The 14,531-nt window shown below is 29.4% G+C and overlaps 1 protein-coding gene across 3 annotated transcripts; it reads right to left on the bottom strand.

Moving 5' to 3' along the window:
- Nucleotides 1-10,081: 10,081 nt before the first annotated feature.
- On the bottom strand, nt 10,082-13,340 carry LOC137814239 (heat stress transcription factor A-7a). Of its 3 annotated transcripts, none has more exons than XR_016521399.1 (3): nt 12,541-13,340; nt 10,786-11,850; nt 10,082-10,664 (listed from the first exon to the last, which is right to left on the bottom strand). XR_016521399.1 is itself a non-coding variant. In XM_090303199.1 (2 exons), exons 1-2 carry the CDS (start codon nt 12,859-12,861, stop codon nt 11,071-11,073), a joined length of 1,101 nt encoding a protein of 366 aa, XP_090159325.1. In that variant the 5' UTR covers nt 12,862-13,340; the 3' UTR covers nt 10,571-11,070. The 3 variants fall into 3 exon arrangements, 1 of the variants encoding a protein (XP_090159325.1); XR_016521400.1 differs by having other exon boundaries at nt 10,786-10,843; nt 12,541-12,674; XM_090303199.1 differs by having other exon boundaries at nt 10,571-11,850.
- Between the last annotated feature and the right edge of the window lie 1,191 nt (nt 13,341-14,531).

The following is a 14,531-nucleotide window of genomic DNA, read 5'->3' as shown; positions in this document are numbered from 1 at the left end:
TCATACATTTTACTCATTTATCATATGAACATCATCATCTCCTTCAGTGGAAATGAAACCAAAGAAAGAGAATAATTGGAGATTTTTAAATATGAACTTCATTCTAATTGGAGAGAATAGTCAACTGAGTCAACGACCAATTAGCATCAGTAATGAAGTGGATGGGCTAGCCAAGTGGGCTTTACAAATCTAGGCCCATACAATCATCTTAAGGGAAAAAACAGGTAACACGGTTTCACAATTAATTCAAGGGAACTGTTATAGCTCGTGATTCTTGTGCTTGAAACTGGTAGAATAAAATTAGCTTGTAAAATAAATAGATTTTTTTTATCTTATTTCCAAAGTTCATAAACGGATCATTATGTGATTCCGTCAAACTTTTTTAATATTAAACTAAAACTATCTTTTATATTGTTAAACTAAAACTTATTAAAAGTAAAATATATAAACATTAAACTTGTTTAAATAATAAGAATATGATAGCATTTAAATTATTTGCCTCTATGCTCAATAGTCAATATTAATAATAATATTTAATATTTATATTTTTAAAAAAATTCCATTATAAATACAAGTTTCCTTATATTGAATCCTGCAATTGAATGTGTTTTTTTTTCTCTCACATGTTTTAATGTGATGAAATAATGTTGAGATTCTACTTTTTACTCCCACCACTATGTCTTTCTTATAATATGTACATTTGATACTTAATTTTTCATGAAGATATTGAACAGATTGAAAAAAAAATCCACACAATCGAAGAAAGATTTCTAGTCCTTTTAGTTGGCTTTTCAAACTCATCATTAGGTTCATCTATGTTAATCTTATTAGATGAAATATTTTTATCTACCTCCACATCAATATTTTCATTGACATATGCTACCAATCAAGTTTTAAAAGTGCTCATAGTTCAATAATTAAAACTGAATAATAATTAAACTAGTAATTAACGTGTCATAAAACTTATTATTTATAATAAAATATTTTCATTTGAAAAATAGTCAAAATTAATGTTCCATATGTCTTTGGTGTATCATGTATCATTATTATTAAATCCATAATCCAAGTTAAAGATATGCTTAAATTATTAAGTATAATCAATTATAACACATGAAATTAATGTTTTGTTGGATAATGCGATCATAGATCTTCAGTAGATAATTTTTTTTATAGGAAACTTTATTTGAAGTTTTTTAATACACATAAATAATAACTTAAAATTGTGAGTATATAAAAATATTTCAAAAATAATAATATTAATGTCAAGTTATACCAAAGTGTTTGATGATAATCTAAATGATTTGCATAATTAAGTAAATAGACATATAATTATATAAGAAGCAATATATAATTATATACAAAAACATTAGAGTTGAGTTAAACTCTTACCGTCTTTTACCACACCATTATAAGAAAATCAATAAATAAAAACTAATTTTAGAAAAAAATAATTAGTTACTATATTAATTAAATTAAATACTATTTTAAAACTTAAAAAAAATATTCGTATCTAAATTAATTCATATTATTAATAAATAGTTTCTAAATTTTTGTCCAATTAGCTATCATGATTTTCTAAATTTTTGTCCAATTAGCTATCATGATTTTAGCTACCAACTTTAGAATTTAAATAATTGGTAGCTAAAATTTTAGTAGCTAATTAGATATCAATTTATAAACTATTTATCAATAATATAAACTAATTTATATATCAATAATTTTTTTATTCTATAAAATAATATTTAATTTAGTTAATATAACAACTAATTATTTTTTTTCTCTAAAATTGTTTTCTATTTAATGATTTTCTAGTTGTGAAAATAAAAATACCGTATAAATATCTAAAAATTAATCAAATTCTACAATTTAAAATTTAATTCTTGTATCCGAAACAAATAAGACACATATAAAAATACCACCGAATTAGGTTCCAATTTCTCAAAAAGTTTAACTAATCTATTTCTTCATTTTTTTTATGCCGAAGAATGAATAAAATTAAAGGGGTATTTAAATACATTTACATATATTATTAAAAAAATAACCCAAGAGCTTACTAGTAATATTTATTATATTATAGTTTTATAATTATTTTATCACATCAATCCAATTATATATACTTCCCTACCATCTTGCAATTAAATTTACTCACTTTCTCGTACAATCAAACAACTTCACATTCTCATTATTTCCTTCCCTTTCCAACCCCAGCACATCCAAATAAAGCATAAATGACATGTTTTTTTTCTAAAAATTAATTATTGATCTTAAAATACAAGAAAATAACATTAGGTGTATATTTAAAAAAAACAATTATCGTCTTCCATTTTTATGCACAGGTATGAGATGAAAATTAACAATATACAACAAATAATTAAGCAATAACAGTCCAAATAATTTGTGTAGAAATGGATGGATGATCTATAGTTTCACAACTGGTTCGATCTAATAAGAATCCCGCAGTAGGGGACCGTAAGGGTTGCTATGTAGTATGGTAACAGAGATGAGATTTATCAGTCAACAATGAGATCACAACAGATGCATATATTTAAGATGCATGCAAAATTTTCACAACAGAGACATTGAAGGGATTTTGTAAGACAACAGCAAATTGAGCTAATTATATAAGAACAAATGCATTTCTATTCCATTGTTTGTCAGTGATACAAAACTGACACATTTGAGCAAGTTCAAGATGTAGGTGCAACACTTGATTCAAGATTAGTTTAAGCAGTTGGATGATTGAATTGTGAAGGCCATTTTGACATAGTTAGTCAGTGGATTGTAAAACAAAGGCAAGGGGTGTTTACATAGGATGCGAGACATACTATCAATCAACAACAAATATGCACCAGAAACTCCTATGATGGTACTCATTTTATGATGTGAAAATCTCACCACATGGTGCGAGAATAGCTTAATACCTGGACTTGGATGAAAAAATTAGGCAATGTACATAGGTAAAGAGGCACATTTCTTCTGATGTACATACACTGTTGTGTTTCCCTTGATTCTCTGTGTTGGTATTTGACTTCTACTTAGTCAGTTGTTTACTGTTTTGTGGAAAAGAAGAAAAGGGAGTGAGGGAAAGACTAATACACTATGGGCTCACAGTACTCATGGAAGCTTCATCCCTATATTCAGCAGACAGTCAGATGGATAACAGAGAGTGGAAGACACAAGAGAGCTTAGTATAATAGCAAATCAAGAAATGACCAACTAATCAGTGTGAAAGCTTATGGCAAAAGAACTTCGAATACATGTCTTGTATCTAATGTTCTCGTTTTTTTCTTAGTGGATGGACTCTTTTTTTTGTATAACTTTCGCTAGTGTTTATTGTACTGATTTGACAGGTTATGCAGAGAATTGTACATATGAAAGAATAAAATAAATATACATAAGAACTAATTTAATAAGAGCCCAAATTAATGGGTGTGTATAAAGTAATAAAGTGGTGCAGAAAGAAAGATCCAAATAAGATATAAGTCCAATAACAAAACCCTATAAATAGAATATCAAGGCAAGAGATAAGTAAGGATAAATTTTATCTGATGAGCATAAAACTATTTCTGATTTTGGCATTGGAGCACCTTGTAAGTACACACACTCATCTGTGAAGAGAAGAAGTCGAGAGTCCTACCTAGAGAGAAGCCGAGAGTTATACCTGGAGAGAAGCCGAGAGCCCTACCTGGAGAGAAGCCGAAAGCCCAGCCTGGAGAGAAGCCCAAAACCTAAAGATCAGTGGAAGAATGTGATATTGTCAACTTACTTGAGTGTTATCCTTGTTGTAAGAACATTTATGTTTGACTTATATTAGATTTATTATTCGAACAATTTAGTTCTTTGGATTAATGTTTATTTAAATTATATGATCCATACGGGTATATGTACTATGATATTTTTTTTTTAAATTACTATCTATAATTCTTTTCTACCGAATTGAATATCTCTTAAATACTTCATATTATTTTTTATTACAGAGTTAAAATATCTCTTAAATATTTCATACTATTTTTTATTATTCATAAAAAAGATCGAGACACTTACACCAAAAGCTAAACATACTAGTAATCTTAAAACTACAAACATATTAGAACGCATGCTCTTGTGTAAGGGAAAACCAGATTGTGTCTCTCGACTTCTCTATATATATTTTTCAGCAATTCAAACTAGGGATGACAAAGCGGGGCGGGCCGTGCGGGCCTACCCACGGCCCGCTGGTAAAAAAAGCGGGGCGGGCTGACCTTTTCAACCCGCATTAGCCCGCCCCGCATTAGCCCGTAGTCCGCGTGGGCCAGCAGCGGGGCGGGGCGGGCTGGCCCGCTAACCCACAAGAAAAAAAATTGGATGAAAGTTTTTCTAAGGCGACATCCAATGTTATTGAAATGGAAGAATATCAATAATGTTTATGTTTAATGTTTTTGAATTAATGTTTATGTTTATGTTTTAATGTTTTGGAATTAGGTATTTTTAATGTTTTGGAAGTGGAAGAATAATGATATTTGATATTTATCTTAATGTTTAATGTTTTGATGTTTGAAAAGGAAGAATTTTTTTTTTAGGTTTGATAGTAACAAATATATAGGTTTAATTTGACAATTTTTTAAGAACAAAATGTAAAAAAAAAAAAAAACGCTGACTGGCCCGCAAACCTGCGGGTCAACTCTTATGCGGGGCGGATCGGGAATTCTAGCCCACAATAACTTTGAGGGGCGGGTTGGCCCGTTCCGCATTTTTGCGGGCTAAGCGCGGGACAGGCCAATGCGGGGCGGGCTGACCCGCTTTGCCACCCCTAATTCAAACACCATAATCCAAAACAACCCACCTCAAATCCGAATAAAGTAATGATGTATAAAAGAGTTTGGAAAATGATAGTTTCACCAGGTGTTCTGTGCAATTCTTAATGTGATGAATTTAAAATATATATATATATAATAAAGAATAAATTTATAATTGAATGATATAAAAAATATTAAAATAATAGTATAGAGAGTTGTAATGTAGTTGTATAAAATATTAAGGTTGTCAATGTATCATTACTCAAAGAGTTATATATCACTACAAGAAAATTATTAAATAGAAACCAATTTTAGAGACCAAAATAATTAGTTGTTATAGTGACTAAGTTATAAACCATTTTATAGACTAAAAAAATTTTGGTTTCTAAATTACTTTCTATTATTAATAAATAGTTTCTAAATTGGTATCTAATTAGTTACCAAAGTTTTAATTACCAATTATTTAGATTCTAAATTTGATAGTAAAAAACTTTGGTCGTTAATTAGATACCAATTTAAAAACTATTTAGCAATAATAGAAACTAATTTAAAAATCAAATTTTTTTTAATCTCTAAAATAGTTTCTAATTTAGTCAATATAACAACTAATTATTTTTTTAGTTTCTAATTTAGTCAATATAACAACTAATTATTTTTTGTTTTTAAAATTGGTTTCTATTAAATAATAATAATTTTCTTGTAGCATATAAAAAACAGTGATGACCTAACAAATATTAAACAAATATTTTTTAATGATGACCTAACATGAAAGAAATGGGATGGAAAAGAGATAAAAACAGTGAGGAAAGTGGTGTAGAGAAACACAAAAATATATTCATAATACAAAATAAAAGAGATTCATTTATAGAGATTAAAAAATTAATTAAATATTTTTTTTTCTTGTGAGTAATTACAACATGCCCTTTTTGGGAGGTGGGTTGGATTGGAGCCTACTAAAATTTGGGCTTTCTTTCTTATGAAAAAGGCAGAATTAATGGGTTGAATTCTAAGGAATTTCCAATATCTTTTCTTGGTTCTTTTGTGATGGCCTAAGTAGAAAGAAATACGTTTTTCTTTTGATTTTTTTATAATGTTGTTCACAAATTATGTGGTTTTCTTTTGTCTCTGCCAGGCATGTACTTGTTCGACCCAAATGCAGAACAAAAACGACAAGAAAAGCAATCTTGAACACATACACGAAGATATAGCATCAAAAACGAAAAGCCACGTGCTTTCATACGAGTCGAAGCATAAATATATGTAATATCATCTAGTTTAGGTAAATGTTTGCATCGTTATGTGATTCCTCGGTTGTATGAATTGTGTCATTCGAACGTGTGAACCAGTCCATTCAGTATCATTACTACGTACTAACGAATCCACCACTACAGAAAATTGTGTGGTATTCATAGTAGTACAAGCCTAGATATTCATACATGTTCTTATAATATGGTCCAGTTTTTATTCTCAATTTATTTAATTCTTCTGTCACATATCACTCTGATCCACTGTTCTGCACTCTGCATATTCAATTTTCTCCACAAATGGAGAACATCATGAATACTTTACATTTTTAGTTTTATTCTCCCAGAGGGATCCAATTTCAGTGCGCAAAATTTAGATGGAGTGAGAATAATGTCAGTTTTTTTTTTATTAAAAAGTTTACTCCGTTTTTATTAAAATGGAGTTATTTAAACAAAATTAAATATTGATTAGTCATGACAACGTGTCATGACTTTAATATGAATAAACTGTATAACAATGATATAATTTTTATTATATCATACAAATCGTATTAGACACAAGTTTAATGTTAATATAAATTCGTGACAATCTAACATAATTTTGATTAATAATTTTTTTTATTAAAAGTAAAGTTATATAAATGTAACATGATTTATGTGTAAATTCATGTTTTTATTTTATTTATATAGTATTTTAAATAAAAAATATTAATATATAATATTAATTAATATAAATAGTAGATAAATTTGGTGTAAAAGTATTATTTTCATAATTGAAGAAAAAAGATAATTTTAATAAAATTATAAAGATAATAAAATGTGTTTAGAAAAATTGTTATGAAGAGGGTGATTACATTCAACATACAAATTAGAAATAGGTTTTAGTTTTATGGAGTTATATGCAATAATTTTTGTTTGTTAATTTATGTTGCATTTTATCATAAAATAAAGGTATAAATATATAGGTAAAAAAATATATGAGGAAATTAATAAGAAAAGTTGGAACTAAATTTTATTATGAAGTTTGTCTCTGTGAACAACTGTTACGTCACATTTACTTTCATAATATCAACATTTTTTTGGAATTAGATCATCCATTTGGTTACTTCTTATTTGTGTCAATAAATTATCGGATTAGGTACCAAATTTTGACTTATATAAGTAGACTAATAATCTTCATTTTGGGTCTCTTGCATCGATAATGACGGAGATACTGATGATGATCAATTTCCAACTCCACCTCCGTCCAACGCTCACCCTCCATAGAGACCTCAAAGACCAATAAGAAGACCACCTTGTGACATATTTTCTCATAGGATGCTGATATGTTGACAGTAAAAACATACCGTTCACATTTCAATAAATTAATATTTTATTCATTTTTATTTTTTATTTTACTTTTTAATTCAAAATATTATTCTATTATTATAAGTGTTTGTTAAAAAAAAAAAAATTCCCATAAATAAACTACAATGCAAATCTTTCTTTCATTTTATATTTTGTAATGAATTTTACTACTTTATCTATTTATAATAAATCTCTTCTTATCATCATTTCTAAAACATATCCTATCTACTCCTACTTATTTTCAAAATGCACAATTTTTTTTCACAATTACAATTTTTCTACATAAAATTAGTAACCCTAAATATGAAACACTATACAATATTAAACAATATTCTTTATAAAACAAAACTCCTACATACTTATAAAAATAAACAAATCAAATTATTACATAACTTATTACCATTCAATACACAATTTCAATTTATTTAAATTAGAATTAAATAATTAATTAAATATTACTATTTACACCAAATTTATCTACTATCTACATTAACTATAAGATTATATATATTTTATATTTTATATTCATGAATGTAAATAAAATAAAAATATATTTATAAAGAAATTATATTTTTTTTTATAAAAAACTTTTATGTTAGACATAGCTACTTGACATATCAATTAAAAAAACATATTAAAAAAACAAAATTTTACTAAAAAAAAATCATTAATAAAACCGTGTTAAATTGCCAAAATTGCCACAAGTTCATCTTTAAAATTAAAGTGGTGTTACCTTCAACTTAACTATGATATAACAAAAAATTATATCACCATCATACGACTTCTTCGTATTAAAGTAGACACATATACAATATTAACTCTAATCCATATTTTTTTTTAAATAATCGCATTTAAGTAAAAATAATATAAAATTGATCCACTTTAAATAAAAAAACCATAATATCAACAGCCAGTCATCAAAATTTCACCAAAGAATAATAACAATGCTGATTAGAAAGGAAAAAGGTTGACGACAGTGAGTTTTTTTATATTGCTATCTAATCATAATCATAAACCTTAATATACAGTAAATTTCTTGGTTTTTTTAATAAATATTCTAAACATTACCTCTGTCATAATTGTTTACTGGTTAATAATGTAAATTTTTAATAGTATCAGTGCATGGGAAGTTCTTTCATATATATTAATTATGTGGTATTGAACACCTTATAAGAGAATAATATGAGAAGATATGTAATTAGAGTTTACTTTGCTAAAAATTTCTTGCTCATTTTTGAAAGAAAGAACAAGTAACTTATTTATAAACTAAAATTCATTTATACCTAAGTTAAAAATCAGTTTTTTAAAATGTTAATATGAAAAAAACTTCATGAATTAACTTATCTATAAAATAACTTTAATTTATAGATAGTTTTTTTAAAAAAAATTATTAAGACATATTCTTAATAAGATTCTATCACATGTCACTGGCACATTTCTAATAATACCAATAGGTATTTTTTAATTAGAGATTGCAATTTTGCATTTTTATCTGTTAAAATTTAGTTTACTTTAAAGAAATAAATCCTTTTTACAAAATCATCAATCTTCTTCGTAATTGCTAATTTGAGTCACGCATTACATAAGCATCTCAAACTTTTAAAAGTAATTTGAAGTATATATACAATTTTCTAAAATATATGTTCAATTTATCATGTTTAAAATATATTTTTATAAAGGACAATGGTATAAAAGGATAAAATTATATCAACTTTCACAAATACATCTCATTCTTATTAATTTAATACCATGTGTTATGATTAATTCTAAATCATATATAATGGAATATTTGTTGAAGAGTTCAACTAGACTAGACTATTAGACCGTTTGATGACAAGGAGTATAAAATAAAATTGTCTACTAGAGATTGTGTAGGAGTGTGACAAACCATTTAATATAGTTTTTTAATAATTTCTTTTATTCTCTTGATTTAGATTTTATATATAGATAACCTTATATGTATAAACAATTTCTAGTGTTAATATAACAACCTACTTAAGTGTTAATGCAAATGGGTAAGATAAACAATGTATAAAAAGAAAGACTTATAAATTTATTGTCTTAAACTTTTGGATTGAAGATAATATTATATCTCTTATAGATGACTTAGTTCAGGACTCAATTGAATTGAATGTAAAAAATGTATGGTTATACATAAATACTCAGTAACCTACTTAACATTATACATAATTTCCATTACTCCCGCCACATATAATCATCATCAAAATCCGTTGCCCATGTTAATAGAAGACAACCCACGTTATATGCTCTAAAAATTAATGGCTAACCATTATGAATGAGGCAATGGCTTACATTACAACTTTTAAAAATGATATCAAAAGGTAAAATAATGCATGTTAACTAACCAGCCTATACTCCTATTCACATTTCAACTTTTGCATGTTAATTTTGTAAGCGTTTGTAATGCATTCTAGATTGATAAATATATATATATATATATATATATATATATATATATATACTTTTCTTTGTAACATCTATTGTTAACTAAAATCTTATATTTCCTTTAAGGATGCAACTTTTTTTTTTAAGTGAACAACCCACTTCAGATAGTAAACTGAGTAATTCCATCCTCGTATATTAATTTTGTCATTAACGATTGAATTTCTAGTTTTATCCTAACTTTAAAAGAAGCAACTCTTTACAATAATCAACCTGAGTCAGTTTACTATATATAGTTGTTGGAATGAAATATGACTCAACAAATAGTAAATTATATATAAAAGTGTAATGTTAGCATTTGACATGTGTTAACCTCTCAATGACTATACTGAAACAGAAAGAGGGAAAAAACGTTGCATTCTAAGGTTACTAATTGACATTTGGAGCCCTGTGATTGAGTAACCTAGCAGGAGTAAAGAGGAGACTGGGACAAGAATCTGAAGGTTTGCCGATACATCAACTAGAGCTAAACATTATCATTTTTCACTATTTGATTATGCCCTAGACTCTCGACACGTTTCGCCTTGAGACATGAGAGAGAGCCCCACATATATGGTGTTTGTTTCTTTGTTTTTAAGGTTTAAACGTGAACGGAATCTTGAAAGCATGAAGATACCTAACAAAATTGTCCATATTGTAACATCATGAAATTCGTCGTGTGGCCTCGTTTTATTTCTAGCCACATGACCAAGCCCACGCAATGAAAAAGTATAGGAAGGGGAAAAAATCAAACCGACAAGGTTAACCACCAACTGGATCTTGGTTCAAAAGCAACAATCAGTTATGATTCTTGGAGATCAGCTACTTCGTATCCATTCTACAGCTTCTGAATAATCTACAATTGTTCAGGTAATATTATCAAAACAACAAAGATGCAAACACTAGCTGGTTTGCTATACATGCATTACAAAGTGGGGTTTCAGTGGTTAAAAAGAAGAAAAAACATAAAACTGAACCTTGAGTAAATAACGTTCACTACCACAGATTCTTGTCCAATCAACAGCTGCAACTTACCTAATCAAACATAGAGATCGAAAAGTGAGAAAATTTGAGGTTCTACCAAGTGCTACAAAAGGACATGATCATATAATGGGGGTTAGAAACACCAAAAAGTAAATCATTTCCAGATATATCCTGCCAAATGGGATGCCCTCCACCATATGAGTGCTTCCTATTAATCAAAACTCACTACTTGAACCTAGTGAGCCCATTCAAGTTTACTGATCATGACTCTATGTGGTTCATCTAGGACTTGACCCTAAGTAACCAAAGCGATTGGCTAACACATTGACATCTTCTTCCTCATCTTGGTCTGGTGAAGTTGGAATATGTAATTCACCCTCAAAACCCTCACTGAACAGTTCTTCCCAAAAACCTTCATCGAGCTCTTTCTCCAATCTCTCTTGTGATTCTAGTGCCTCAGGCTCTTCTTCTTGTTCCCTTTTTCCCCTACCATAACCTTGCATCTCCAAAGCCAGAACTTCCAACTCTGAGACTCCAAATCCATATTCCCCAAACACTTGGGACTCCACTTTAACACTGCTTATTCCTTCCCTTCCAATGCTTGATTCTCCAACCCCTCTTGGTCCTTGCTCAATTGGTCTTCTCCTCTTCTTTGAGATGGCCTCTTCAAGCTCCTTCCTCTTCTCTTTCTGCTGGAGTAGCTGCTGGATGAAGGTGGGGTTCTTCAAAGCTCTAGCCAAGAAGGCCATCATCTGTTGCTGCTTAATTTCTGTCCCTCGTAGCCTCTCCTCCATTTCCTCAAGGTGTGATCTGGTATTCAGCTGCTGCTGTCTCAGCTTCACAAGCTCCATCATTAACACGTGCTTGTCACGCTTCAAACGATCAACCTCCTCATCAAGTCCAAAATGGCCAACTTCAACACAGTGACCTTGTCCTTGTTGAGTAGAAGGCTGAGAAGGTTGCTTTCTTCTCCTTATGTTTGCCAAAAGGTGCCTGTGCCCTCTCAGGAATCCTTCGTTTGCAAACTCCCACTTATCGGGATCAATTTTTCTAAAGCCCTATGAAATTTAACCCCATATTTAGTACCCAAAATCAACATACTCAATAAATTGAAACCATAACTGCTGTAGTTATTATGATAGAAAATGATCAAATTGAGAGAGCTTGATTCCAAACTGTACCACTACGGCAGGCCACAGCAGGAATAAATGAGAGAGGAGAATAGAGAGATCTAGAAATCTAGAAAGAAACCCACTAGGCTACATGTGACTTTGAATATTTAAATACTACAGTACCATATAATAAATTTTGTAGTCAGTTTTAATAATAAAAAAATATGAAAACTTACCGCTGTGACTAAGAAGAAACAAAATTTAAAATTATAGAACAGTGAAATTATATTCCACTACAAAAAGCTAGAAGAAAAAAAAGAGATTGTTACTTAATTGGATTATTACTTATCTATTCAGTATACAGTTTCATAGATATTTCTTGTACAGTTTTCCAATGAGAATTGGAAATTTTACTCAGTTAATTCGCATACAAGAAGTTTTCATCAAATATAGAAACACAATTCTAAAAAGAGAACACCATGAAAACACTATTGAAACTGCACTTGAAGTTTTGTGGAACGTTAATCCATCAATCAAACTGGAAGAAACGTCAATCCCATAAAAGTGGAAGAAACGTTAATCCCATAAAAGTGGAAGGAAACGAGTGAAGAAGATTGTGGTAAACAGAAGACTTACGTAAGTGTTTAGTTGCCGTACAAAACTGGAGAAATTGTTGTGCTTGAAGTATCGAGGGAGAAGGTCTCTGGAGAAAGCGTGAGGATCCCAAACCACAAAGCTGGCACCGCCTCTGCTCCATGAAACTATGTGGCTAGTGGTGGGGTTCTCCACTGCATCATAAGTCTTGGTCAGAAATGGGGGTGGCCCTACTTCGTGAAGCCTCTCCATTGGCCTCGGAAGAGGAACCATTGTTGACTCATCAGCTCCTGTTTGAGACGTTGGTGATGATGGTGGTGGCGATTCCGAGTACTCTTCTTTCACAGGGTACAAATAGTTCATTTTGAAAAATAAACAAATTCGATTTGTTAAAGTCCCTATATGTTAATTCAATTCGCTCTTGGCTTCAAGTTAATGTTTGTTAGGTTTGTTGACATGTAGAAACTAAGGATGAATTTGACATGAAGCAGAGTAGAAAAATAGGAGTGAAAAATACATGGAAACAGAGGAGAATGAAAGAAGCAAATAAAGAAGAAGAAGAAGAAGAAGAAGAGAGAAAGCGGATATAGTGCAGCAGCGTAATCCGAGTGTAACTGAAATTGAGGGAAAGGGGTTTGTTTGAGTTAGAAAGGAGAGAAAAGTGAAGGTTTGGAGTTTGGTTTGTGAAGCAAGAATGCAGAGGACTCTGTTTCCTTGTTTGGAAAGTCGTTTGAGCAGTTAAAAACAGGATAGTGTTTGTTTGTGATAACACATACATACCTATCTAGGAAGAAAGGTGATGAAGTGTTTTGAGGGTTTATGTAGGGAGAGAGAGATTAAGAGTGGAGAAAATATATTATATATGAAATTAAATAAAAGGAGATTTAATTAGAAGATTCTAGAGTTGTTGTTGGAAGCAATAGGGTTTGTTTTATTCACCATTTTCCGGAAATAGCAAGTGGACGAGAGAGGGAGAGAGAGAAAGTGGGTGGGAAAGTTCTGGAAGTTACAGAGGGAAGCAGAAGAGCGTGGTGGTGGGGATGTCTGGTTTTTTAATGCTGCGGGATTCACAAGTTGGCATTGAAAGAGTGGTTTTCATTGGAATATTGATATTTTTATAATATATGATCCTAACATATGTGAGAACCCACTTGGTTGGTTCATTAAAACTACAAGCTTCAAAACCACAAACAACTTATGGAAAGGATTTTGCGAAGCAGATGGATCAAAAAACACCTTATTTCTTTCTTGTCAGAACTAAATTTTAGTGTTAAAATTTTTTATTGGTCCCAGGGAGGTAAGCTTAACTCTGCCACTAAATCCGACAAAAAACCTTTGCTTAGTATTTCCGTACATAAAAATCTAATGTCACCTCACTGCTTACTTTTTGTGTGGCAAAATTTTTTCTCAACAATAAAACCTTGTTTACATGGTCATATGTATAAATTAGAAAATAAACAATTGTGTATAGTGTTACACTGATGTCGACTTTTACATTTCAATTATGAATATGTTTGTTTTAGAAAAAATCATTTATGAGAGGGTTTCGATGCAGAAAAACCACTCCAAGAATAAACAAATTTAGTTTTTCACATATACTGTCATCCTAGTTATCCATTTAAAAATAAATAATTTTATATACTATAACATTTGTAACAGTCGATCACATGTTTATTGTTTAATTCTCTTTTCAACTCCCTTTCTATTGGTTGACCAGAGAAAAAAGGTAAAATATAAAAAAAGTTAATCTAAATATGTAAGGATGGAATAAAAAAAAAATTGTTCGGCTAAGAAAAATATAATAGAAATAACCAATGTCTCGCTCTTTTTTATTTCTCTTTTTTTTCTTTTTCCAAACTTATTCTCTTTTTCTTCTACCGAAAAAATCTTAATTAATTTAATACATTTTTCTCAATATTAAATTTTATGACTAATGTTAATAATATAAGATTTTTTTTTTACTTTTAAGAAATATTACTTTAAAAATATAAAAATTATTTTTTTAAATAAATGGCGTTTGAATTTTTGTTTTG

The sequence above is a fragment of the Phaseolus vulgaris genome, chromosome 1 (assembly GCF_051622355.1).
Source record: "Phaseolus vulgaris cultivar YP4 chromosome 1, ASM5162235v1, whole genome shotgun sequence".
NCBI lineage: Eukaryota > Viridiplantae > Streptophyta > Magnoliopsida > Fabales > Fabaceae > Phaseolus > Phaseolus vulgaris.
Note: the sequence above shows the minus strand (reverse complement) of the source record. Positions and strands in the feature narration are given on the sequence as shown.

Bases quoted from the DNA above. Each gene is read 5' to 3' on its own strand.
- LOC137814239 (XM_090303199.1), bottom strand. From the start codon at position 12,861: ATGAACTATTTGTACCCTGTGAAAGAAGAGTACTCGGAATCGCCACCA. The intron at 11,851-12,540 runs GTAAGTCTTCTG...TAAATTTCATAG, and splicing joins TACGGCAACTAAACACTTAC to GGCTTTAGAAAAATTGATCC.